Here is a 27958-nt window from a genome sequence, read left to right on the forward strand (position 1 = left end):
TACATAACCATCATTTGAGTAGTTCGTTGAAATAAGGAAGAAAATAGGTTTTGGTCTGTTCCGCATTTCCTAAAGTTAATTTGCAAATAGATAGAACGAATAAACTGTCAACTTGACGAATAGTTTAAGTAGATAATAATACAATTTCAATCCGCCAAACAAGAACAACGGTAAATCAAGAAAACATTGAAAAAGACTAGTTACTTTCAAATCTACACCAATTACTATCGCATAAATTATTAATACTATTAAATGGAGATTCTGTGAGTTTACATTGAATCTAGAATTTGAAAACTGTTTTGACAGAAATAATATATCATTGAGAAATGACGCTATTGGGTTGGCCCGTAGATTATAATAATAATATTGGAACAAGATAGGTTGGAGTACATTGTAATAGTATAATGAAAAAATAGTAATAATGGAATAATTGTTAGAGCACAGATAATAGTTACAGTATTAGTAATCTAGTGAAACAGATTAAAAAATGTTCAACACATGAGGCATCCACAATGTTCAAACCTGGACGATGAAGAGGCTTCAGGTCCTTCTTGTTTGACGAGCGGAGCGGGTGGAGCGAGTGAAGCTGTTTTGTGAGTTCTCATCCAAGTCTTGTCGAGCCACTTTCCTCTGAGATCGCCTTGCTCCAACGCTCTGAGATGATGAACGAGTTGAGACAGAGCAGTCTTGAGAAGATATACTGGAAAATGTTTTTCAAATTAGATACAATTTCCAATTTCAAATCGAATAAAGTTCAAATTGTATGTATCATTTAGCCGACATAATACGAGTAATTAAAAACTTACTTCACAATAATATTATTAATAAACGAAAATCCCAATTAAATGATGTAAATCACTCCGAAGACTTCTGCTACTGCAAATATTGACAACAGGGTTAACAGCTAGATGGAAATTCGAAGAGAGCTACAATCCAAAAATTATTTGGAAGCCCAGGAATCGAACCCTATACCTCCTAATTGCTATTCAGGAATGCTTATCCTTACACCAAACTGACAATCTTTGTATAGCGTCTGTAGACTGTCTATGGCTTCGTATAACATGAGCGCTGCTATACAGAGATTGTCAGTTTGGTGTAAGGGTAAACATTCCTGACTAGCAATAAGGAGGTATCAGGTTCGATTCCCAGGCTGGCAAATAAATTTTGGATAGTAGCTCTCATCGAATTTTCATCTAGCTGTAAACCCTGTTGTCAATATTTGCAGTAGTAGAAGTCTTTGGGGTGATTTACAGCATTTAATTGGGATTTTCGTTTATTAATAATTATTCATTAACTAGCACTTGAACAAATGCAATTTCTATAATTTATTTCCATCTGTAGACATATTACACACTTACCGGTTCAAACTAGCATACCACATAATATTATAGAAGCTGTCATAACGACTGACGGTTGTAACGAGTCATTGTAAACAAATGAAACACTAGAAATAAAACCGATTCAAACTAACAGATCACATAATATGGAAGCGATGGGCTCCATGGTTGCGCTGATATCTAATTGCTCGGATAAGATCAGAGATCGATGCGTCTGCTACTGCTGTTGGATGGGTTACCAATAGTATTGAGCCGACTCCACCAAATATTATCTTATATGATAATGAAAATCGCTTCTATATGGTTAGGAACCCACCCAAAGTAATGTGTCCATTCATCTTTCATCAACGCCCCTCGCATTACCCACGCACAAGCCTAAGTGAGCAACTCTCTCAGAAAAAAAAGAAATATAGCTTATAAACACCGTGTCCCACGAAGAGGTTTACACGTTTGATTTCATATTACGTGCCCATTCATGCACCGAACTTTTTTAAATTTTACACAGTTTACAAAGTAGGTTCTAAAAATATTCTGGGAAAATTTCAACTCCCTAACCTTCGTAGAAACAAAATGGCGGCATATTGAAAAACGATACTTTAAGAACATTAAAAAGGTGTTATTGGTTTTATAAAATATTTTTATTGTTGCACTTTAGGGCAATATGACTTTTAAATAAAAAAAAACTAGAACGTAGCCTAATGAGAAACCTTCAAGTCCAAAATTATTCATATTGAAATCCATCCACAGCAACAGACTGATAACATCGCTTAAGAAATGATTCGTAAGCTCTTACAAAGAACTTTGGTAATGATACAGAATTGTTGATTATTGTGAACTTGGATCATCAGTAATGATGTTCTATACACCGTATCCCACGAAGAGGTTTATACGTTTCATTTCATATTACGTGCCCATTTATGTACCGAACTTTTTAAAATTTTACACAGTTTACAAAGTAGGTTCTAAAATTATTCTTGGAAAATAAAGAACATCATTACTGATGATCCAAGTTCACAATAATCAACGATTCTGTACCATTACCAAAGTTAAGCAAAAGAAAGAAACATTGAGGATATTATGAATTAAACAAGATGCACAACAAATGAACTGATTATATTCTTTTACTGGAGTAATACAACCTCCTAATATGGTGTCAAGTGATATGTTCCGCAGTTGAAAAAGCTTACAAGTGTGAACTAATTTATGAAAAAGATAAAAAGTATGTTCAAGCTAGATTATTCATTCTCGTGCGTTTTCAAAATATAAGCAAAAAATCTGGTGTGGCGCACTCACACAACTTTCCTTGCCATTATGAGAATTGATCACCTGACGCTACTGTTCCCGCGCATCTCAAATCTACTATTCTAAGATCTGAGACAGCTGGTGACAGGACAATAACACTGCAGACACACAAAGTCTGCTATCTCTTCATAGTGAATGATTTAATAGAATCAACAGTTTGCAATTGAATAATCTTAATTTCTCGCATTTCGAGCTTATTTTCAATTTTAGGTGAAAATGTTACTGAACATAAATTGTAGAGATGTTCATGCTGAATCTTCTCCACTTAGATTTGTTTGGTTAAATTGTATCTGAAGCCTGATAATTGGGAATCTAAAATCAAACTTTGCATAGATGGGGCGGTGCTCCTGAAATTTTTACAGATATGGGACTTGTGGCATTTGATAGAGCTTATCAATTACATACTTAGGTATAAATTTGATCAAAATCGTTGGAGCCGTTTTCGAGAAAATCGCGAAAACCCCTGTTTTTGACAACATTTTCGCCATTTTAGCCGCCATCTTAAATTGCATTCGATCGAAATTGTTCGTGTCGGATCCTTATAGTGTAAGGACCTCAAGTTCCAAATTTCAAGTCATTCCGTTGATTGGGAGATGAGATATCGTGTACACAGTGGCACATACACTCATACATACAAACACACACACACACACACACACACACAGACCAATACCCAAAAACCACTTTTTTGGACTCAGGGGACCTTGAAACGTATAGAAATTTAGAAATTGGGGTATCTTAATTTTTTCGGAAAGCAATACTTTCCTTACCTATGGTAATAGGGCAAGGAAAGTAAAAGTAGTTTATTGTGAATGTCAGCTAACAAGTTCTTTTCTTTCTATACTTATGATCATAAGTTTGAAATTTCTAGAAGAATATTATAGGAAAATACTCACCTGAGACAGTCAGATACATCACTTGAAGGTGCTTGTGACAATCTAAACATGTTTTTATTTCTGGGAGAAGTACAAATGTTGGGAGTGTCTAAAGGTTCAGATGCATTGTCATCATCATCTTCTTCACCTTCATCAGAGCAAGGAACAATTTCAGGTAACTCAATACTTGTATTCTTTCTTGGTGCGGGTGGGTAACAAGATATGCTCGATGAACTTGAATTTTCCGAATCAGATTCATTATTTTGTTCAGATCCACTTATATCGATTCGAGATGCATTCTCTGTAGGCGCTGATGAATCAGCTAAACGATCTTTTGCAGAAGATTGCACATTGGACGTTTCTTCCATCTGGAAAATAAGAAGTAAGTATCCAACTGAGAAAAATAAATCATAGCTGGCAGAAATAATAAAAGCTAAATTATCTAAAAGCAGTCACGACAATAAAAAGAAGTATGAGACTTTCAATTCTTAACTCGGCCTAATGAAGGAAATGTCTCTTCAACTCAGCATTAGTAAGTATGGTATTACGATCTTGCTGACCAGTAGTATTTGGAACACCTGACAATTTAGTTCAATGTTTTCTAGACATTATCGTGGGAGATCGATAGAGAGTAGTATGTTAAATCTATATAGAGTAGATATTAAAATAGATAGATGCAAAGAATATAAATGAAAATGTCACATTCACCAGGAGCCAGTAATGGAGTAATAACACTAACTTTGTTAATAAAACTTCATAAAAGCAAGGCATAGTAAATGCTGGAAACAGATGTTCAACCCCTGCTCAAGTGATAGCCAATAACATAATTGGTGATGCAAAGAGATAAAGATAACTGATAGGTACATATAAATTATAAGTAAACTCACCGACGATTCAGTCTTGATGGATACTTTGGAGTTAGTTTGATCCAATGTGTTGCAAATCTCCGATTTTGTATTTTTCTCAGATAAATGTTTCACATCATTTACCATTGCAGTGAATTTCACTGCCAGTCTGTAGCAAGTTTTATCTCCCAACATATTATATTTCTAGAAAAGTGGGGTAAAAGAAAGATGTTAGTTACAAGTTCACGAAAATATTTCAGATGTAATTATTTCAAGTATCAAATGCATGAATAGATGAAAATTACTGATACATTGCAGAAGCCTTCGGGGTGATTTGCAGCATTTAATTTGGATTTTCGTTTAATAATAATGATGAAATGAATAAATATTCAATAACAAACAAATACTTACTACGTCAAGTCATAGAGAAACAATAGCGTAAGTAGATATCCCATGGTACAGGGCGTTTATGTCGCAACTTTTACTGTTATCTCAAGCCGATTACTGTCGATTATTGTCGATTTTTACTGTTTTGACCGGGTAAGAGTGTATGAACGGCACAATATGAGAGACTACCAGCGTCATAAAGCTTCACAGGAAAGAACTACGTGGACTATCAGCTTGAGATGACAGTAAAAGTTGCGACATAAACGCCCTATACCATGGGATATCTACTTATGCTATTGTTTCTCTATGGTTAAGTATAGTGGAAAAGTGGAGGTGCAAAATCAACTTCATATAATTTTATGTAATTTATTCTAATTGAATAAGTTTTTGCTGCACTTCACGGAACTTCAAATCATTCTAGTATTCAGTATAACAGTGATTCATTTAATTTTTTCATTACTCTTTGTAATCACATAATTTTTTAACACTTGACAAAATTGAGGAAATTTACATTATTATACAAGTGTATTTCGATTATTTTATCAATTGAATTTAGTAACGAGAGTGGTTTTGACGGTAGAAGCTGTTGTTCTCTCAACTGTACTTTCAAGTGAAAGCAATATATGATGATCAAAATTAAATAATGTGTCAATTGGTGACTCCGTTTCTGTATATTACAAAACTTCTATTTGAATATTTATCAATACAATAGAATTCAAAGATAGACTCTAGTGTAAAAGAATCAATGTAATTTAAACTTACATGTGTTAGCTTTTCGGAACGAGAAATCAAGTCACTTAGGTAATCCAAATCATCAGATTGAATTGTCAACAGGGTCAGAGTACGCATCAAAACACGTATTTTCTCACTCTTCTCATTCTTTGGTTGCTTCTTGGAAACTTCTTCCAGTATTTTCAATGCGATTCTGTTGTGAGCTGAGTCCTCAGTCTGAAAACAGTCAAAATATTCAATATTAAATGAAACTATCAATACATACTGTAAAGAGTTTAGCTTTTGAACCATATATTTTGTTTATTAAGAAAGAATTATTGAGACTAAAATGTTCAATTTTGAATAAGACAGATGAGAAATCTAATTGGCAAGGTTGACAAATTTCAATCATTTGTGGAATTTTCGCGAAATTGATAATTTAAAAACTAATTAGATAACAAAAATTAATCAATCTAGGCGGACAGCCGAATTACATTATTCAAAATTCTATGCATAAACTAATTTACAATTATTCATTACTTATGTGATATTGTATTTATTTTCACATTTTATTTCTTTTCATATTGATTGCAAATGCCAAACCTTACAAATAAACCTTCAACATCAGTATGTTATTACAATTGGATCCTTCATAGGTATTATAGAACGCAGTTTCGGATCCAAGTTTAGCCACTCAAAAAGTGTTTTGATTCATAAATAATTTAAAAATAAAAATAAAAATTAGATTTATACTTACAGAATAATCAAATATAAAAATATAATTTTTCAGTTTCAAAATTGTATTAGCAGCAATTTTTATAGACGCTGCCTAATTGGCATGCATCTAACTGGGTTAATTCATTATAGTGATCTATTATCGATAAAAGTGCATGCCCTAGCTATGACGTTACAATTTGTGAGCCAGTCAATTAAACAAGTCCGTTGTGATTTGACTGTAATGACGTCAATTGGAGCTTATAATGCATGCATCATTTTCATTTATTTATTTTGAATAGTAGATTCTCAATCTGTATTTTGGTACTTCATTTCGTGAACTTTATTCAAAACTACAGTGATATTCACTTGAAAATACGGCATTGGTTGAATGTGAAGAATAAATTGATGTTATTATATGGGGAATACTGACATTTCAAAGTGAATCTCACTAGAGACAAGTCAGGTTTACCATAAGACCAACATAGTTGGCCAACCTGCTAGCTAGTCTACAAACAACTCACCTTGTTGGAGACGACATCGGGATGAGTGAGCTTGACAAAGACCTGAGCCACGCTGTCGGGATCCACATCGGCCAGCTGGGAATCGCTGGCATCTGGGTTGAACAGCATTTGCAGCGTGGGCAGAAACGCCCTCTCCAGCACTGTTTGTGCTCCGTACGTCACTGTGAATGCACTCAAGAATAACCCAAACCTCTGTCGCCACTCCGAGTCTTCAGCTTAAACACAAAATTATTCAATTATTTCATTTTGTACAGTAATATTTCATGAAAGCGAAATAGGCTTTCGCCCGAAAAAAGTAATTTTAAATTACACTTACTATAAAATTCATTGGTGTGGTATAGAGAACAGTAATTATTTTTATAGTAATGCTTCCTCAAGAGAATCTAGTCTTTAAGTAGAACTGAATAAAAAATACATCATGAATACTGCTCAAGTACAATGTCAAAAAACTAAGCTTTAATCATCCAAATCACTTTTCACACGTACGAGTAATTCAGGAATATGTGTGATAACTTTCTATGTTAACTCAATTGATTAGATTCTCTACAAGCTAATAACCTAACTACAGTATATCAATTCAATCAACATGCTTCAATCTAATACGAATCAGGCATATATTGATTTAAAGATTCTTATGAATAAAATTAATAAAAAGAAATACAATTTGTAAGTTGAATCTTCTGAAAGTAGATTATTTTAACGTCATTGATAACGTAAATACAATACATTCTGACCATACAATGTAATGGATGGCGTACCTGTTATAGGACTGAACCAGATGGCTATAAGACTTGCAAGTATCTTAGGTGAACGCAAATGTCCCATCAGGAACAGTTTGCAGAAGCCGTCAGCCGTGATGTTACGAGTTTCCCTAGTCTGTAACAAGTAACAACAAATGTGACAACGTTAACTAATTCATATGAGTCAAAAACTTATAGTTGACAATGACTGAGTTCTAACAAGTAACAAATTCATTGAATACCGTAATCATTTTATTGTTATAATGCATTTATCAATGAACATGTTACTATTGTTTATTGACCTATCAATCATAGGTCAAGAATTAACCAGCATAACTCATAATTTGGCCCTTGGTCAATATGGAATTATAGAATTGAAATCATAATAATTTATTGCTTCACAAACTGGATTATGAAAAAAGGATAGCCTAAGTGATCGTTTTTGTGCGCCAATTTTTCCTATCAAGAAGATAAGGACTTTGTTCATTATTCAGGTTCCATGCTCTCCCGCAAAATGGAATTGGCTGGCCAACGCACTTAGTTGACAGTTTTTATATTTGACAGGATGCAGTTCTAGACATCAATAGCCTACTTAAATACCCTGGAAGCATGCCTCTAATTTCCAGGTGAAAAGTGACTAAGATATTTTTATTCGTTTTATCTTTGAATTTTCTATTGTTTTCTTTTTTTGCGAGTTTTGTGATTGTAAATGTGTTGTGTATATATGCTGCCATACGCTAAATAAATAATAAATAAGTTCTTAAATTGTAAGTCACGCCCTGATTCATGAACTGTCTATGAAATTGACCATCAAGGAAATAGCATAAGCAACATATCTCATGATGTTGATTTGTGAAATATAATAATTTCATCAATTTTACATCAATTTAATGATATTTAATATAAATATAATATTACATATTATATTTTCACTTCATCAACATCAATTTTAACTGTCTATGAAATTGACCATCAAGGAAATAGCATAAGCAACATATTTCATGATGTTGATTTGTGAAATATAATAATTTCATCAATTTTACAATAATTTTATTCCAAGCATCAACCAAACACGTCTAAAATTTTAATATTTATCATAATAATGTTGATCTTATTCATTCACTCGATTTGGAAAGCCTGCAACCCCACAAAATTCAATGTCGTGCATATTTTTAATAAATTTTTAGATTGAATCAATCTTTGAAAGCGTTTACTTGCCTCACAGTCCAGCAAAGATGCAAGAAGATTGATTACATCATTTTTGTTTTCGGTACTGGAACGTTCATCCCTAGATGTATTCGCATCTGCTTCTGCATTCACATCGTCTGCGAAAATACATTATTCGTAGTCATTGTTGGAAGGAAAAGTCATCAATACAAAAGAATAATTTAGTATGCTATATATATACTAGTCCAATGACATAAATAAATAACTTTAAACTGCAGATTCAATTTCAAAAGGTTTGTACTGAAATAATTGAATAGTTAAGATCCATGTATGCTATTTGATGGACAAAATTTTTGATACTGCTACAAACTATAAATGTTGTAATTGGCTAATTTTTTTCATGCTTTGTTGCTTTTATCAACTGTTTCATCTTCATCCCAAAAAATATCAACATATTATATTATAAAGCATGTATAATTGAAAATGTAATGTTACATATGTTACCATCCATGGGACAGATTGTTTCGTTATTCCAAGAGACCGTTCGTTTTGAAATAGACTAATTTGTATTATTCATGTTATGTTAATAATATCAATTTTTCTGTTATGATAAAAAAATACCATCAACATTTTAAAACTTAATTCCATCATATAGGATCTGTCCGGGCAGAAATGTCAACGATTTTTTCAGATGTGACTGTAAATTTCAATGTGCTTCGGCTGTGGGAGATCTTGAGAACAAAGCCCACTGCGCACCAGTTGATTTCGTACTGCCAGGGATTTTTTACAGGTACTTCCTCAAGAGACGTTTTCATAAGGCGCCAGAGTTCAAAAAATACAGCTCTTCCTCGAGAAAAACAGTGTGACGAGGACCCATATATTTTAGAAAATGTTATCACTGGAGACAAGTCTTGGGTGTTCGAGTACGACCCATTTTCATTTTTCCAACACTGCGTGGCTCGAGGGAGCGCTGCATTTTGAAATCTGCTGCGTCACAAAACCGGCTCTCACAGAAATTCCTGTGATAACTCTTCTGCAGGGCGGAGACAACTAGCGTACAGTCGGCTTTCTTCCGAAGACGCCTGACCACTAGTCTCCTTCCACCCCAGCATTCTGGAATGTACAATGGGGTCGGAAAAATTATTGACATCATTTTCCGGACAGAATATGTAAAATTCTGATTGTAATGTAGCCAATTATTTGACATGCATTTTCACAATCCGAGAGTACCAATAATTGTTTAAAATTGAAAGTGTCAACGACGGTGAAAATTCATTTCAAGTAAAATTGGACTGAAAAATGTATGCCTCTTGGCAGTCGGTTACGAGGACGAGATGTGGAACTATCTACAGCAGATAATCGGGCCCGGCTCTATCCCTCTGTTTCGAGACACCATTCTCCAGGACTGGTTCAATGAGTTACTATATTATAATATATTATCCATCGATTTCAATCTCACCAATTAGTTATTCATTCTCACAACCCTATAATAACAGCTCAATACCATACATAAGATAACCCCAATAACCAATAATATTTCCAGTATCTCAGACTTACCGTCAGGTTTTCCCACATTGAATAAACGCAGACCATATTTTAAAAGCATATCGAACACTATCTTCAGCGCAACAGTGGAGCCAGATGAAATCTGTAAGAGTTGTATAAAATGCATCAAGTAGCCATTATGAAAAGCGAAAGAGTTTGGCCTAGCGCCTAGGCCTACATAATGAAAATACAATTGGAAAATCGAGTAAATCTGTGAGTTGAACCTAGAACCCAAGTTGTGACCATCAGAAACTAATATATGAGCTATGATAATAAGCTGAATATGAACTCTAATTATTTTTTACTACACTTATAGCTGTATGTTGAGGTTGAGCAGTATGATGAAATTTTAGCATCTGAGTCTCAAGCAAGACTGAGTTGTGAAGTGAGTCTCAGTAATAAAACACACATCCATTGAAGTACTGCTATCAGCTTTGCTTGTCTCTGTTCAAGACCATTGGTATGTCACTATCCGCAATTCTTGGTTCAATTCTTTCTAGAGATTGTATGACTTTGGTTTTCTAATTTTTGACGTAGTATTTGCTCGAATAGAGGAGTCAGCACTCCTGTTTTATAAGTTTCTCCAGGTTGATTTTGAGGTAACTAGTATTACTACTCATACTTATGTTAAGTTTTATTTTAGTTTTCAGAGGGGGGCGAATTCGTATCATCTTGTGAGAAGAAAGCATAATATATTCATACATCCAGATAGAGAGGGAATATTTGAATAATGCGATTTTCTTACCAAAAAGCAGAATATAATAAACTGTTTGCGAGCAAGGCCAGCGTCAAGCAATGAGAACATTCCCATCAGCTCTAAGGAAAGTTGACGAACTGTAGGATTTGCAACGTTTTTCTGTAAACGAATAAAAGAGTAATCCATTAATAACATAACTATATGTTCCTTATTGTTGATTAAAATCAGATAGCAAGTCTGATAGCAAATCTGTAGCAAGCAAGTTACATCCATATAAATCGACATGTGTGATCTTAATCTATCCCTGTTCAAAATATATTTCTACAGTGAATGTATTCCCATATGAAATTGATACTATCATGAATGAAAAATTATAATACTTAAATATAACTGCCAACACACAGTAAAGAATTCAAGATACAAAAGTTTACACCGTTTCGTTGTTTTCAGACAAATGATTCAGTTTTGTATTTTTGAGATGTACTTTTTTTCTTTAATAATTAGCTTTGTCAATTTTTGTCTAGACTGTTTTTATTCTTCATTTAGTTGTTTCCGGACACTCATAGTTTTGTATTTTTCAATTTTCAATGTTACATGCTATAAAATAATATTAAATTTGAGATAATGATAAAAAAGTTAATAAAAACAATATGAAAATCTTGAAGTACCCTTTATTTTTTTTAAACTTGAAAATAGTTCAACTATTAGTTTCGACCCTAACTTAGAAAATCATTTCTACATTTCAACTTGAAAATGACCTAAGTTAGGGTCGAAACTAGTTGTTGAACTATTTTAAAGTTTTAGAAAAAATAAAGGGTACTTCAAGATTTTCATTAATTTGTTAAAAAGTAGCCCATGTGAGTGAAGTGTTTTTATGAAATATTCTGTGGACGAAAAATGCATAAAAAGTAGTCAATCACAAAATCAACCGTTTGTAGTAGTATCAGAACATTCAAATGCTGAATGACTCATTCAAAATTATGCTGAACTATTAGCCCATAAAATAGTTTATTATTTGTTTACAGACAATCAATTAACAGTTCTGAGCTTCACTTGAATAATTTTATTAGCTTGACAATTTTTAATCTACACTATCGGTATGCTATATTTGATACTGTAATGTTTGTGAAGGCATTATTAGTGAACAATTTCAATTTTAATCTACTGTTCTACCATTAATAATAAGCTTTCAAAATATAAGTTCATGGTTCAAAGAAATAAGTTCAAATATAACATCATGATCAGCATGAGCTCACAAACAAAGACAAAGAGCATTATAGGTATAGAGCGGCAATGAAGACCACATAATAGTATTTTTATGTATTGTAAGATTATTCAATGCCCTTATTAGCAGCTTAAGGCATAAATTCTACAATAAATGAATTTCAATGACGCAAAATAACTACAACGATTTTTACCTGAAATGCTGGACGAATGAAATTGTCTAGAAGACTGCAAAGAGTAGGAGTCATCTTGGTTACATCCTTGTTATCTACCATCTCTCTTATTATTAGTAAACACTTTTCCAAAATTATAGGATCTATATTCTCCAGAACCTGAAACAGAAGTATTTATGTGATCTTCAGTTATGAACCTTTGATTGGTGAATTATTTAGTTGGTTAACTAGTATTAACTCTAAAATGAGCGAAGAAGCAACTCATCAGTATAGAATTGTATGATTGAATACATTTTTTTTTTAATTTATTGTGGCTTCACAGTCCTGAAGGATGAATCATTTAGCTAAGTGACGTAGGATTTCCAATTTAATTCGATGAGAAAATGTGATTACAAAATACATACGTATTTACGATGGATAATATGTAGTCAAATGATAACCTCTATTTGTGAGTATCTAGACTGAATTATGAATATTTAATTTTTCTTTATAGGGCCTATTATACATAACATGTTTCGACTCACAAGAGCGATTTTACAATGGCTTATGAAGTATTGGATAAGACATGATTAGATATTTTTGTAAATATTTGTTGTAATCTATAATAATAAAGTAAAAGTAAGAATTGGCTTAAACACGTAGGGGATGAGAAGAAACTCACGAATGACTCATCATCACTTTTGAACTACTAGACTGATTAACCTGAAATTTAACTGGATTCTCAATTTACCGAGGATGGTTGTAGGTCTAATCAATATTTTTCAAGATTTAAGCTTGTTAATCAGTTTGTCAAGTTTTTAATTAGACCCTTGCGGAGCACGGGTTACCTGCTAGTATTACAAAAAGAGCTGGCGTTTGTACAAATTCACAATGAATGATAATGTAGCTAATTACTCAAAGAATTACGAAAAGTACCAACAATATAATTCATCGAAATGAAAATGAACTGCAATTTGAATTGAAATTATATATTTTAATGTATCTACACAAATCGAGAGAGTTTGAACAAAAATGATATTGTCAATTCTTGGAAAGTACAAGGATATCCTTTCCTTCAACACACAACCGGAAAGATAGATTATTGAATAAGTCAGCCAGGAAGCCATTTGTTTATTCCACCCAGTCTTACATTTATAGTCATCTTATTTAATTTTCATGTTATATTGATATTTGTTTAAAAATGATGGTACCATCATTAGTCGAGCTCGATATGGCTGTTATTCACTTTTGTATATTGAGACAACATTCAATTTTTTATTGATTTCTAGAAATTGTATTGAATTTTCTATTGATTTCTACCAGAGAGGTCAAGAATAATCTGGAAAATAGATACATGTTAAATTTTATCTTTTCCCAATGGTGAAATAAAATATTCATTTTGCAAAAAATGATTGATTTTTATTTAAATTAATTTTTAACAAAGCAACTTTGAATTTGATTTTTATGCTTTATTAATTACCTTAACTTTGGATATTTTTAAAGACCTGAAGGATGTTTCGATGTAAGATATACAGTATTATTAATAAGGGTTGTTGAATTGCTGATCTTACCGGAGCCCCAATAATAGAGGTATCGGCACTGGCACTGGTATCCAGTTCAGCTAGTTTACGCTCCACAAGCATTATTTCCAGTTGTATTTCTTTTGCAACCATGAAATCCTCTGCTTCGGCAGCTTCATTTTGCTCTCGATTCAACAATTCGAGTCGTTCACGTAATTGCGTTTTCTGAAAAGAGGGATTTCAGTCAATGAATGGATAGGACATAGAACCAAAATGAAATAATTATGCTGAGTCTAATTTTTTTTTGTAAGTTAGTATCAATGAACTCACGAGTTGACAAAATAAGCCTCAAATGAATAATAATTAATTATTATTTTTAAATATATTTTTTATTGAAACACATGAAAGTGTGTCTAATAAATAAAATTATAATTGGTAAGATTAAAATGAAGTACGAGTACTGCATATCAAGACTTGAAAAAATATTTTTGTCGATTAAAAAAGTTTTCAATCAGAGGAATAATAATTAATAATTATTATTAAACAAAAATCCAAATTAAATGCTGTAAATCATCCCCAAAATTATTTGCCAGTCCGGGCTATCCAGAGATTGTCAGTTTGGTGTAAGGGTGGGCATTCCTGGCCGGGTTCGTTTCCTGGGCTGGCAAATAATTTTTGAATAGTAGCGCTTATCGAATTTCCATCTAGCTGTGTACTCTGTTGTCAATATTTGCAGTAGCAGAAGTCTTCAGGGTGATTTACAGCATTTAATTTGGATTTTAGTTTAATAAGTAATAGTTCTAAATTAATATTAATTAATTCATTAGTGTTGAATAAATGCAATATCTCAGTTATTATATCCATCTTAATAATAATAATTGTTGATTATTTTACTAATTCATCTTACCCAAGTAGATAATCATGATTGTTGAAGAGCTCCTCATATATTGATTCTGAAACTATGCCTTACCAAATGAGAAGAGCTTCATTAATTTCCTTATAACTAGACAAAATTGTTGTATCTAATTTCATGATTTTTACTCGATATCAGATATTTAAAAATCCAGTATTCTGGTCTCCTGCTTTATAACTATAGTAATACAATCTTTAGATGTTAAACATAATTTCGTCTTGTAATACAGAGCAGCAGATAAGTTAGTTGATTATTTTTTTATAATTTGAATAATTAGAAAATTGATGGGAAATAATATAGGAATTGAAGCACAGCCACGTTAGTGTGCCTTGTAACTACATTCTGCTTTGTAACTCAAGTTAATCAACCTTGATTATTTTTCATTCATCAACATAATAGAGCTTTTGTTTAGTACTATTCCGGGCATTATTGTTTCTATTGAGAAATTATTCAGTTTGATTTGAAAACCATAACAATGAATGAAATAAGGCTTTGAAGCACTGTCAAGTCGCTTGGATTTATCCTATATATATATATATATATATATATATATATATATATATATATATATATATATATATATATATATAATATATATATATATATATATATATATATATATATATATATTACAAGTAAAATTATTCATGCTATAAAATCATGTCAAACAAATAACACTAATCATTGAAGATGATTATCGAAATGATAGGGAGAGAAGAAATAAGGTTAACCTGGGGCTACTTCTCTCCTGAATTTTCATGAATGGAAATAATTTGTGTTAGAATGAAAACTATACAATGCACCTAATCTTGATTTCTTTAAATTGAAAGAGAACATTATAAGCCTATCTTGAACTATGATATTCATTTTATAATTATTTCAATTAGTTAAATTCGAAACCTCGACTTCAGCGTTCCTCATTTGAGTAAGATCTCCTTCGGCCGTCTCCATATCCATGAAAGGCTCTCTCAGATCAGAAATGACTTCAACGATGGCTAGGATGCGATCATTAGCATCGGGGATGGCCCAGCCGAGACGATCCACCACCACACACGCCGTTTTGCCTTGTACGCCAGCTTCGTGCAGCAGCGACACACACAGCTGAGACAAGTTCAGTCTGAAATACAACAAATTAATATCACTTATTTATTCATCCCATTATTTATAAATATGAAATGATTGACATGGAACTCATAATTCAGGTGGAAGGAAAAATATATTATCATGTAATACCTAATGTGGAAATCACGTTACAAAGTCAGCCCCTGATTAGAATTGGTTTGCTATTCTTGTATGTCATTAGACAAAACAGATAGCTCTAAACTTTACTATCTCCGAACGTTTGCCAAGTCGTTTTAGTAATATAATATTTTGTAGACGTCAGTGGAAACAGAAATACGGCAACAATGCGTTCCTATAGTGAGGTCCACGTTATAATGGTAGTGGAGAAAGATAGAGATAGGAGAGCATCGATGCCGATTCTCTGTCTTCTACAAAGAAAAGCTGATACCAGTATATCTGATGTAATATTAACGGTTCATTATTTTTTGAAATGATTCTTATTCGTGAAGAGAATTATTTTTGAATTATTAAATGATCAATTCTCATAATTGAGATTGCATAATTTGTTAATTAATTCTATTTCTTCGTTGTTGAGAACGATCTGGGTCATTGTTGAAACCGATCTGGGTCTTAGATCACGACCTTGCGGTTAGCGTGATCCAAGTCATCCAACAGCTTAGATCAGTTTAAACGAGCTGCTTGATATTCCCGTTCGTCGGGTGGCCGCTAATCTATCGAAAATGAATTTCAATATCACTTCCCGGTGAACCAATCAAAACGTGGGTTTAATAAATTCTAATAATCGTCTTTCTATTATTCAAATAACTTCAAATGGAAGTTATTGATTTTTGTAATAAATAAGGTTTTTAATACAATAGATGCATGGATCATTTCCTCACCTTCCAACTTCATCGGCAAGTTCATAGAGACTTGTCATTTCCAAGAGCTGCTGCAAGACAAACTTGTTTTTGGCTGTTTTTATTACATCATCTGTAGGAGAAGAAGATAGCTTCAAAGAGTACCTGGAAAAGAGTTTTATACATTACAAAAGATGAGAACCTACTCATTTTAGTCTCCAATCTTTTTCAACTTGATCTATTCAAGTTAGCGTTCAAGGCCAATAAAATGAAATAACGTGATATTGTAAACTGTAACTAACAGCACTAACACAATTGGACTCAGAAATGAAAGCCAGATGTGTAGGCTTTGTAATCAGTGTGAAGAGACTGCCAAGCATGTCATACTGGATTGCGAAAGTCTTGGAGCTAGAAGAAGGGCTCTGTTTGACTGTAAGCAACAAGGTGAAGAATGAGATGTTGGTATAGGGAAAAAACTCCTGGATCTCGTAAAGGACACGGGAGTTGGTTTGCCTAACTAACATACTTTTGGGACACACAATAAGCTTCGGTTGACGTGTGAGGTTCTTTGAACCTTTGGGTCTTTGAATCCGTCCCTTCAAAACATAAACATAAACAGCATTATCTGAAAGAATATATATAGTCAGAGCTCAGAACGACGCAATAAAAATAATTCAAGTCATTTTCTATGGTCAGAGGAGATGAAAATTGTACAAAATACAAAATAGACAGAAAAACAACGGCACGCGAGAGTCCCATTAAGGACTACTACTAATCTATGTATAGAACAAGAAATCTTGAACAATTAAGCAGAAATGAAACGAATAATACAGTTATTCAACACACACTTTCAGAATTATTTAGATTTTTATTATAAAAAACAGGCTACAACTTTTATAGCCTAATTTTAAATATTTGAAAAAGATTGAATATCAATAAGAGCAATTTTCCTCAATCAATCACGTATATTATTGTTAAACATAGCCTAACATTGGTCTTTTCAATTCAAGAGGAAGTATTCATAAACACAACAAAAGATCCAGAAGTCATATTGATTTGAGACTTGTTAAGCTTGCTAAAACGCGTAGAATGAATGTACTGCTATATTGGGGCAGAATAAAATATTGAGCAAAATAGTTGGAAGAGATAGAAAATTTCACTCTGTTGAAGATATGTTTGTCTATGGTGTATAATCCTTAACTGTGATTAGTGATGTTTGGGTTGGTTTGGAACCCATCTAAAGCTGTAGGTCTACTCATCTCTCGCCATCATCCGTTATCCAGACACAAGTATGGAGTATGAATGTGGGCATCATTCTCTCAAAAAAAATCTATTGAAGTGTAATCAAGGTGTCTACCGGTCCTTCATTCTAAATATTCCCAACTTTTATCGACCAGTAGACACCCTGGTAAAACTTGGGGTTCACCCTGATTGAACTTTATTCAATTTATTTTTTATAAACTGTACTTGAAAATGAATTCTGCCCATGTAGTGTACAGTTCACAGATTACAATGAAAAATATTGTTGAAGGTTATCAATGTCAGAGGAATTGATGAGGGACGGTTGTTAGGTAGTATTAAATATGATATACAGTATAAGAATGAGTTATACGAGTGAGAATATTGCTTAAACCATCTAGTACCATAGGTTTTTAGGACGGAGTATTTAGTCCTTTCATAATAATATAGTGTTTCGAAAAGTACTCCCCTTCTCCCACATTATCCGCCTTCCCCTCCTAATGTTTTAGTAAGCATCCATTTTCGTTAGCCTTAGCCATCTCGTACGCATGTTGCTATAGTAAGGTCCACGTTATAATGGCAGTGGTTAAATATAGAAGAATAGCGATGCCGATTCTCTGCATTAATTAATTATATTTCTACACTGTCAAAAACATAATTGGCATCGTTGTGAACCAAGAAAAGGATAGTAACACCGGCTTTGTCGAATGATAGACAAGGATAGCAAAACCAAAGTTGAAATAATACTGTCATTATAACGTGGACCTCACTATAGCCACTCGTAAAACCGCGGGTAATTGTTTTTTGGTCATAGTCATTCAATTTCAGCTGTTTTACAACCATGAAATCAAGCCGGTAAACAGCTGATTGTAGAACAAATAAACATATGATTCTCATTACAGCATACTATACTGTAATAAAATGATATGTTTTCTTTACAGTCGAGTATGTTTCCTAGTTCCGAATTTGGAACAGCAAAATTGTTGCTAAAGCCGCCTTTTAGCGCTCCAGGTGGAAGTTTTGTCAACTACAACCAAGAAATTCCTGATTCGAAACTTGTAAACTAGATTATGTTTATAGAATGCATGTAGTAATGTCAGCACAAGCAGGTGATGTTTTCTGTTTCTCAACTATTCTTTTCTAGATTATTATGACAAAGATTAGTGTATGTTACTTGGACGTGAATGTCTTTTGCAGTGCTCGAATGAAATTCTAGTCTCGGCTAACGCCTCAACTAGAAGCATCATTCTCGCCTGCAAAACGGCCCTTCCCGTCCTTGTGACTTAAGATACTATTATTATATTTATACGGTTCACATCTCATTCGTACACCTTTACAGTCCTCCAGCAACTTAGTTACACCTCATCCCCCACAATAGGTTTATGAGGAAATTCATTGTACCACAGTGAAGTTTAAAAAGTGGCTCGAAACTTACCCCTTGATGTATTCAACAAGAAGCGTGAGCTCAGGAAGAATCTGTTCCAAAAGATCACTACTTTTTTCAAGATCGTGACTCCGTAGATATTCTGAGAGAGTTCGCCAAACAAATACTAGTTCTGGACTCAGATCGTTGTATGGAATTGTTCGATCCACCAAATATCCTTGCATATATTCCACCAGATCTAGTTTTTCTCTGTCACTGAAAGTGAAACACTCAATTATTATAAATTTAACACATTTGAGCGAAATTCCAGATAATTGCCGTGCATATATTTGAATTTTGAATCAGATTATATTCAATTTATTGGAGTTTGAGAAGTGATATTTTTATCATAATACTACAACACAAATAAATACGGTACTATATAATACAAAATAATACGATACGCAGCTGAAAATTGTTAAAAGAAGATTATCAACTTGATTCGTTACGAAATTTATTTCAACAATTTGAACAAATAACAACTTCCAAATTATCAATTAAAGTATAAATTTCACATTCCTAAACTTTGATAAAAAGCTTCTATTGAATAATACAGTAATTGGCTAGTAAAAATGATGAGCAAAAAAATACCAAGTTTAATTTTCAAAGATAGAAAGCAGAAGCAGGCAAGACACTTATAGCTACTAAAATCACATTCAAGCCTTACGCACGCCGCCAATGCGAAACGCGTGACGGCGACATTATAGCGGAACAATGTCAACCATTTGAACACGGCTTGAGAATTCTCGAGTAAGCTCCCGTCACCGTCACGTGTTTCGCACAAGGCTTCTGTCGACTCAAGATTACAAGTAAAATTATTCATACTATAAAATCATGATAGACAATGTACTTACTCGAAGAATACATGCAGACATTTCTTAGCAACATCCAAAACAGTCTCATCTTGTATGTTCAGAAGACGTACAAAATTCACAAAGTTGTCATTGCAAACTTTCAGCCATTTGGGTAGAAGAGTTTCCTTCAAACACTCTTGCACTTTTGCTGTCGAACAAAAATAATTGACGATTATTTTAGAGAAGTGATATTCTGAGTTATCATAATACATAGGTCTAAAAATACGTGGAAGATTTAAAAATGTCATTTATAAAAATAAAACTCCAATAATTATCATAGAAGCATTGAAAGTAGAAAATTAATAGAGATTGATAAGAGTTTAAAGGAAAAGTAAAAAGTTTTCTTCTAACTATATGATGCTCTCTAAAACTCTTACTTTCTATAGTTATATTTTAATCACTGAGATGCTTACATGGTTATAGATATTTTCATAATCTTCAGAAAAAAATGTTTCAATAGATAGATAAGTTTTACTGAAGTAGTTCAAGCTATATTAAGCCGCATCTAGATGTTGGCCCAATGAAGGCCAATGTCGTTCAGCGCCAGTGAGTGGATGGGTGGTTTGTCAGCGCTGACCTTCATTGACCTACGTTGAATTAGGTCAACGTATTAGATCAACTGTATTATAACGACAGTCTAGGCCAGCTTACTGGGCAAGCAACTGAGCCAACATATTATTAGAATACCCTATTCCACCCTCTAGGTTTCCTAATAATTGCGAAGTATTGCTACAACGCGGACTAGCTACAGTCGGATATGGGTCGGGGTCAGTAGCCGTACTGACAGGTGGAGTTACCGTACCTACACTTCTCCCTCTATCCTGATTCTTTACCCTCTGCTTCTTTCGCGAGATTTTTAATTTCAGGGGAAGAGTGTTTGTCCGTGCCGTTGCTGGCCGATTCGGCCCTCGGCCTTTGGAATACAGGGTGGGTGTTAAGGGAGATTAAGATAACCCTATACAAGGAGACGGATCTGACTATCAGATCCCTACAATAATTCTATTTATAAAGGTAGTACGCAATCTGAACCAACTGCGAATTGACGGCGAGCAAGCTGTACCTGCAAGCCCGGGATGTGGTTTTTCTATGGGGTTTAAGGTGAGGGCTATGGAGTAACGGTATGGCGGAACTATGGAGTTGTTAGTGGTATTTGAGATATCGTCAAATAGAGCACGGTATAGGGTGTAAGCTATAGAGAATAGGGTGCAGGGTATGAGGTATACGGTATAGGGTATAGGGAAAAGAGAATCAATAATAAGATTATTATTCTCTACAGCAAATAAATATCTGCTAAATATCTATCCGCAATCTGAGAATTGCGCTCTAGCTCTCAGCAAGCTGGACCTGCTAGCTAAACACAGTGTAACTATTTCAATTTTATGATAATTAAAGTTTAGAGGATGAGGTTTCGGGTGTCAGATTTCTGAATCGCGAGCCTGCAGCTGCGAAAGGATTTTCAGCAATTTGAAACTGCTAAACAGGATTTCCGCGCTAATCTGGTGACTGCGCGCCGGTTATTAAGGGTTAATCTGTGACTGCCCTTAAGGGTATGGGAATCACTCTCAATCGTCCGAAACGCTTTTAAATTAATAGTCAGTATGTCGACTATTATGAAAGGATAGGGAAGGGTTTACGAGGATTCTCCTAAGCTTCTCGCTGGTCTGAGAACCGCGACTGGGTCGATCTCTAATCTGTGACTGAGATCCTGCTCTACACAAGGTTTCCTACACCTCTCGCTGGTCTGAGGACCGCGACGGGGACGATCTCTAGTCTGGAACTGAGATCTCGTGCTAAACAGGGAAGGAAAAATCAAGAGAAAGAAAGAGAGAGGATGCCGCAGTCTAGGAACTTCGGCTAGGGAGTCCTCAAGCTGTACCTGAGAGCTAGAAGGATTTTAGAATAGGGAAAGTGAAGAGAAAGTAAGAGAAAGGATGCCGCAGTCTAGAAACTTCGGCAAGGAAGTCCTCAAGCTGTACCTGAGAGCTAGAAGGATTATAGAATAGGGAAAGCGAAGAGAAAGTAAGAGAAAGGATGTCGCAATCTACCAACTTCGACAAGGACGAACTCAAGCTGCACCTGAGTTCTCTAGGAAAAGGATTGGACTTTTCCTACTTGGAATTACAGCAAGTCAGAAAACTGCTAAGCGAATTTAAAATACAGGGCCACTCTATAGTATGAATACTAAGCAAGGAAAATTTACCATAAATGATAATAGTCTCTCTACAAGGATAAAAATTAATCGAGAAGACTTTTCTCAAAAAGAACAGGGATTTTCCCACAAGAATAAAAATTAATTGAGAAAAACTATTCTTAAAAAGGACAGGGATTTCCGTACAAGAATAAAAATTACTCTTTAAACTGAAGGCCACCTTACTTAAACTGAAGGCCACCCCCAGTGATACGAATTTAGGAAAAATAACCGACGAGAAAATCCCCCAGGTAGTTCTAACTTCGAGTTGTCCGGAACTCGTCCTACAATATTCTATATTAACACAAAATAGAATAATTCCCCTAGAAATAACTAGTACCGGGAACGTCGTAAGGAGAGGAGATTCGCGACCCGATCTCACGCTCAACAACCGAACAACTGCCCTCTCCCGGGTCTCCTTGAAGCAGTACGGGGTCGCTGAAAATTAGGAGGCCGGGGGAAAAGAGATTGCCGACCAATGGGAGTCTGAAAAGACGATCACGCCACTGGTCATGTGACAGGGTTTGACTCAGCTGCTCCTGATGTTAAGGGTGCAGCTAATGATGACAATACTGCTGATTCATATAGTAGATTAGGCCGGTAAACAATATTTCTCACCAGAAATTACAAGAAGAACGATACCGACTCAACTCGGTAGTTGCCTATCGCTTTGATGATACGGCTGCTGCTAATGCAATACTAGATACGAGAACGCTCAGAGTGGTAAACAAGATCTGGAAATTTCTGGTTATGATGAATCTGTTGCTGATGATTTATAGGGGTTGACGGCGATGGTGATGATGCACATACACAACTACAAGTCAACAAAATATATCTGGCAGTCGACCCTATTCTTATTCACCTCAGTCATCAATTTAAATTGAAACAAATTACTCTTGAAACAAACAAACCTTTCTTGGAAAAACAAAGTACTGTAATACTGGATATCAATACTTTGTTATATTAAGGTATCATGAAAACGATGAAATAATGGCAATAAAATATCTAGAAAGCGAGGAAAAATATACTTGAAAACTGAATATATGAAGAAATAGTATTCCTCCGACAGCTTGGAGGCCTCGAAATGCCTACTGATATGGAAATAAAAACTAGATTACTTGAGTTATTTGACGAGGAGAGGTGATATTGTAATACAGGACAGAAGTTCAACTGGAAATTTCTTTCTGTGAGTGATGATGTCTGTTCTTGGATATTGGGAATGAACGAGGACTAGAACAAAAACCGTTAAAAATTATCAACGTGTGTTTATGTCTACCATAGACTATCAATGGTAATTTTCCAAGTTTATATGTAGGCCTATATTTTGTTGAAACATTTTACTGAGTGATATTACCAGCACTTTTGTAGAATTAATTTAAAAGAATGGAGCTGCATACATAAAACAATTGCAAGTTGAATTTTATTTCTTAGAAAATGTGATGAATGATAGAAGAATTCAAATAGTTTTGAGTAGCCTATATAGTAATGTTCATTTTTTACAATACTGCAATTGTTATAAAATGCTCAATCAATTCTATTAGTACCTGCAAATTTGCTTGAAAAACTTTGATATATAAGAGATAAAAGAAAAACTTTTCAATCAACTATATCTGAGATGTTGGCCATAGGCATTGGATTTACCTTTCATAACTCTGCAATTTTCATCTGATGGGTCTTGCAGCCTATTGATAGCAAGAACTGCCTGTACTCGAACGCCTGCGACTGTATCCTGAAACATTAATGGCACAATAGGCTCACAGAATGCATTACATGTTACATTATGTTCATTAAAACTGACAATTTCAACATCGATGAATATTTAACATGCATCGAAATTTCTGAACACGATGCTACACTTTAGAAATGCTACACTGCTAGAAATTAGTGTTCAAGTTATGAGGTTCTTGATAATAAAATTATATTCTTGATAGTCATCAATCAGAAATTTGAAGTGCGTGACATAGATTTAGACTTTTGGACTTCATTGTCATTAAAATTTGCAAGAGAAATAGAAGACGCTAAGCTTAGTTTTCCTCTTTCAGATTATGATATCTTTTATCACAGATATTTGTAATAATATTGTATTGATAAATTAATTATTTTTAGAATTTTTGAGCCTTGCGCACAGTGGTTCGAATTGTTGCCTTCAAGCGGTACGATAGTTAATTTCATATTTGACGGATGGTTGATAACTATTTTCTTTAAATCTATCTAACTAGTAGTTCTGTGAACAGTGGACCTCGCGCAGTTATAAGCCACAGCCCCCTCTAATACTGTCCATCAGAGTGAATTCCGTCGTGTAGGCAAGACATCGGTGTGTAAACAACCAATGGCTATTTGGGTTGTTGTACCGACAATGCTAATAATTTGTTGTAAACAACTACCTATGCTACTATCATCAAAAGCTTACCAAGTTGAAAGCAGAGAATGGTTGGGAGACATTACTATGCTACTTCAAGTTATCAATTGCATTCAATTAATAATCCAGTCGACAGCTGATTTATGATCAGCTTTGAGTTATCAATTGCATGCAATTAATAATCCACTCGAAAACTGATTTAGGATGAATAAGTCTAAAGTCTGATTTTTACGGTAATATTAGTGTATGAAGGAGGCTCCTTTTCCTTTAATATTATCCTTAGAATGCAAAGTTTCCAAAAAACCTTACATATACGTCGACGCGCAATTTAAAAAGGAACATACCTGTCAAATTTCATGAAAATCTATTGCCGCGTTTCTCCTTAAATATAAACATATATAAACATGAAGAGAAATGCAAAACCGTCGACTTTAATCTAAGACTTCACTCCGCTCGGTCAATAATTTATTCCACACATATTAACAACATTACCACACAATCACCAGCATGTGAATTGGGCAACAGAAAGAGTGCAGCAAATAATCAGACATAAAAATCAAAACATAATATTTTCAAAAACAAATATAGCTACATGATCCTGGAAATTAGAAAATATACATTTGAAGAATTAGTTTTTCAAATGAATATGACAAGGTAAGCTAAATTTAATAGAAATTGACCAATAAATTTACCTGAATTCTATTTATCATGGTTGTTATAATCCTTTCGCAGATATCTTCTTCCAATGAAGCATTGGCACCCAAATTAATCATTATACGGTTGATTAATCTACATACATTGAAACGCACTGATGTGTTCGAACAGTCATGATTCTAGAAAAGACAAAAAATTATTTAGCCTAAATAATTAAAAAAGTCTAATTATTCACGATTATTTTTATGCAATAAGCCTAGATTGATAATAATCAATTGATTATGTTTCATCATTTAAACATAAGATCCAATTATTGAATTACGTATCCCTATTTTCTAAGAAATATAGCAAAGAATATGGTAATCATACAGTTTATTACGTTGTTAGAGGTTGATGAACAAGATTCCTGGCTGTGCGGCGAGTAGCTCAATGATAATTTTGCAGTTATTTGTGGAAATCATTATTTCACCACTCCTGTGGCCTCAAAAAGTCTAAAAAGCAATCCTCACACATATAACCAGATAAAACCTAACATTAAAGAAGAAGAATCCCACATAAGTGTACCTAACGATCATGAAGAAGGGCCTAGCAACCAACACGAGAAACAGTGTTTGAACGTTTATTGCAGCAGAAATAAAATATTTCCAGAAACTATTGTGTGACGAATAAGTGTACTGTACGTGAATTACATAAAACAAATATTATTACAAAGATTATTATAACTTGATTATTGCAAGATAGTAATTGAATGTATTTCGGAACTCTGTACCTTGAGACAGAGTATCAATTCATTCAAAACTTGAAATTCTAATTTTCCTCACTTGACATCAAGATTGATTTTTCATTTTATAGTATTTCAATATTCAATAGAAAAATGTAAGCTTGAATAAGTTGGTATACCTGGAATAAGAATTCGAATAACGCTATCAAAAAGGGACTAGTGGCTTCACTCGACACATCGACGGAGGTAGAAAACTTAGCGATAAAATCCAAAGCCAAGTCCACAGTTTGAAATTTCTCTGATCCAACCAGAACTACCTTCAAACATTTTAGGAAGTCGCTCATGAAAACATTGTCATCGGTCTGAAAAAATAATAAATGTGAGATCTATTAATCCTACAAAATAAAAAAGCAGATACAATAATTGAGCTATCATCCTTTTAAAGAAGCAAATATTTTAAAAATTCAGTATATTGATGAAATAAAATAACTCAATTTAGCATGTATTATTGATTTCTAAATAGCTATGAATTCTTAATAACTATATTAAAACATTAAGTAACAAGGGGAGATAACGTTTCCTGTGTTGAAAGCTTCTCATTGTAAACCGGCCTAAGCTCCATCACCCAAATGTAACGTATCAAGTTATATAGGTAGAAAATTGTTTTACTGCAAGATAGCAATAACTTATTGTTTTATTTTATAAAGAGTAGGCTACAAATAATGATTTATTGAAGAAAATAAATTAATAACGTTTCATTAAGTTAATGAAACCATCAAGATAACCAAATAGACTCAAGTCTCAAGGTGATACAAACTAAATGATGGTTGAATATCTCACATTTTCAAGTTTTTAGCAAAAAATGGTACCGATAAAGCAATTAATTTGACTACCAGTACATCAATTGAATGCCCTAACAATTTGTTCGACTAAAACTTAAAATTTAATTAATTTTTTTTCATTTTATTTGAGCTAGGCCTATAATAAATTTGATAAATGTGACTCGATTTGTGATTTAAACATAATTCATTTCGGAATGCATAATTCATCAAGTTGATGAATATGGTAAGCTTAGTTACTAATAAATTAGCTAGAGCTACTATTCAAAATAGGCCTAACTAATGATATGTTTCTAGATTGTGAAAATTTTGTAAAAATGTGTGTCATAGACTGCTTCCCATAAGCTTCTATGTTATAGGCCTAATGGAAAAGTGAATGGGCAGCATAAGCATAATAAATTATTGTAATACTGTAATATCAAAATATTTAAGTTGGTTAATCCTTTAGAATTTATTTAAAAAATAAAGCTTGAAGCATAGGATCTATTTTATCCTATTTAATATTTGATTGAACTAACCTATCTACCCAAACATTTTATTGAATTCACTCTTAGTGAGTACATAAAATAATTATGCAATTCATACTAAAATTGCTATGACTATGTGGGGTTAGCTTTAGACTCGAATCTTCTGGAGGCTGGCCACTTATATTAGAAGAGAACTATTATAATATAATAATTATTTTGTTTTATTTGTTTTTTGTTAATATGATTGTTGAACCATGACTTGACTAGGTCTATTGCAAGACCTTGATTTGCAAAATAAACAATAGTAAATTCAAAACAAACTGTTAACAACAAATTAATTAACACAGTAAAATTTCAATTACTTACAATTTTATAGATCTTCTTCAATTTTTTAATGTAATTGTCATGGTATGCTCTCGACAACTGTGCCTCATAGAAAATGGTAAAGATATCCATCTTTTTACTATTTTCAGACATATTTATGAATCGTTTGAAGAATTCTCAATAATTAGATAACGTCGGACTGTAAAATTACCAAAGTACTGGCAGTGAAATTATTATTTATTCAAATATCAATAAACCGCAACTCAAATAAACATTTTCAAGATCCACATCCAACAAGTTCAGCTCAGTTAACCTAAA

At 33.5% G+C, this 27958-nt stretch overlaps 1 protein-coding gene across 1 annotated transcript; it reads right to left on the reverse strand.

Annotated features, from left to right (window-relative positions):
- Positions 1-100: 100 nt before the first annotated feature.
- On the reverse strand, positions 101-27954 carry LOC111049911 (condensin complex subunit 3). The gene is made up of 19 exons (XM_039425727.1): positions 27683-27954; positions 26190-26372; positions 25328-25468; positions 23918-24005; positions 20089-20236; positions 19247-19450; positions 16615-16737; positions 15554-15770; positions 13792-13965; positions 12263-12400; positions 10893-11003; positions 10160-10250; positions 8654-8760; positions 7454-7571; positions 6696-6910; positions 5509-5694; positions 4402-4563; positions 3536-3882; positions 101-700 (listed from the first exon to the last, which is right to left on the reverse strand). The coding sequence occupies exons 1-19, from the start codon at positions 27791-27793 to the stop codon at positions 541-543; spliced, it is 3024 nt and encodes a 1007-aa protein (XP_039281661.1). The 5' UTR covers positions 27794-27954; the 3' UTR covers positions 101-540.
- Positions 27955-27958: the final 4 nt, after the last annotated feature.

The sequence above is a fragment of the Nilaparvata lugens genome, chromosome 4, assembly GCF_014356525.2.
Source record: "Nilaparvata lugens isolate BPH chromosome 4, ASM1435652v1, whole genome shotgun sequence".
Lineage (NCBI taxonomy): Eukaryota > Metazoa > Arthropoda > Insecta > Hemiptera > Delphacidae > Nilaparvata > Nilaparvata lugens.

Bases quoted from the DNA above. Each gene is read 5' to 3' on its own strand.
- LOC111049911 (XM_039425727.1), bottom strand. From the start codon at position 27,793: ATGTCTGAAAATAGTAAAAAGATGGATATCTTTACCATTTTCTATGAG. The intron at 8,761-10,159 runs GTAAGTCTGAGA...GTATTTTCGCAG, and splicing joins CAATGTGGGAAAACCTGACG to ACGATGTGAATGCAGAAGCA. The intron at 6,911-7,453 runs GTACGCCATCCA...TTTGTGTTTAAG, and splicing joins CTGGTTCAGTCCTATAACAG to CTGAAGACTCGGAGTGGCGA.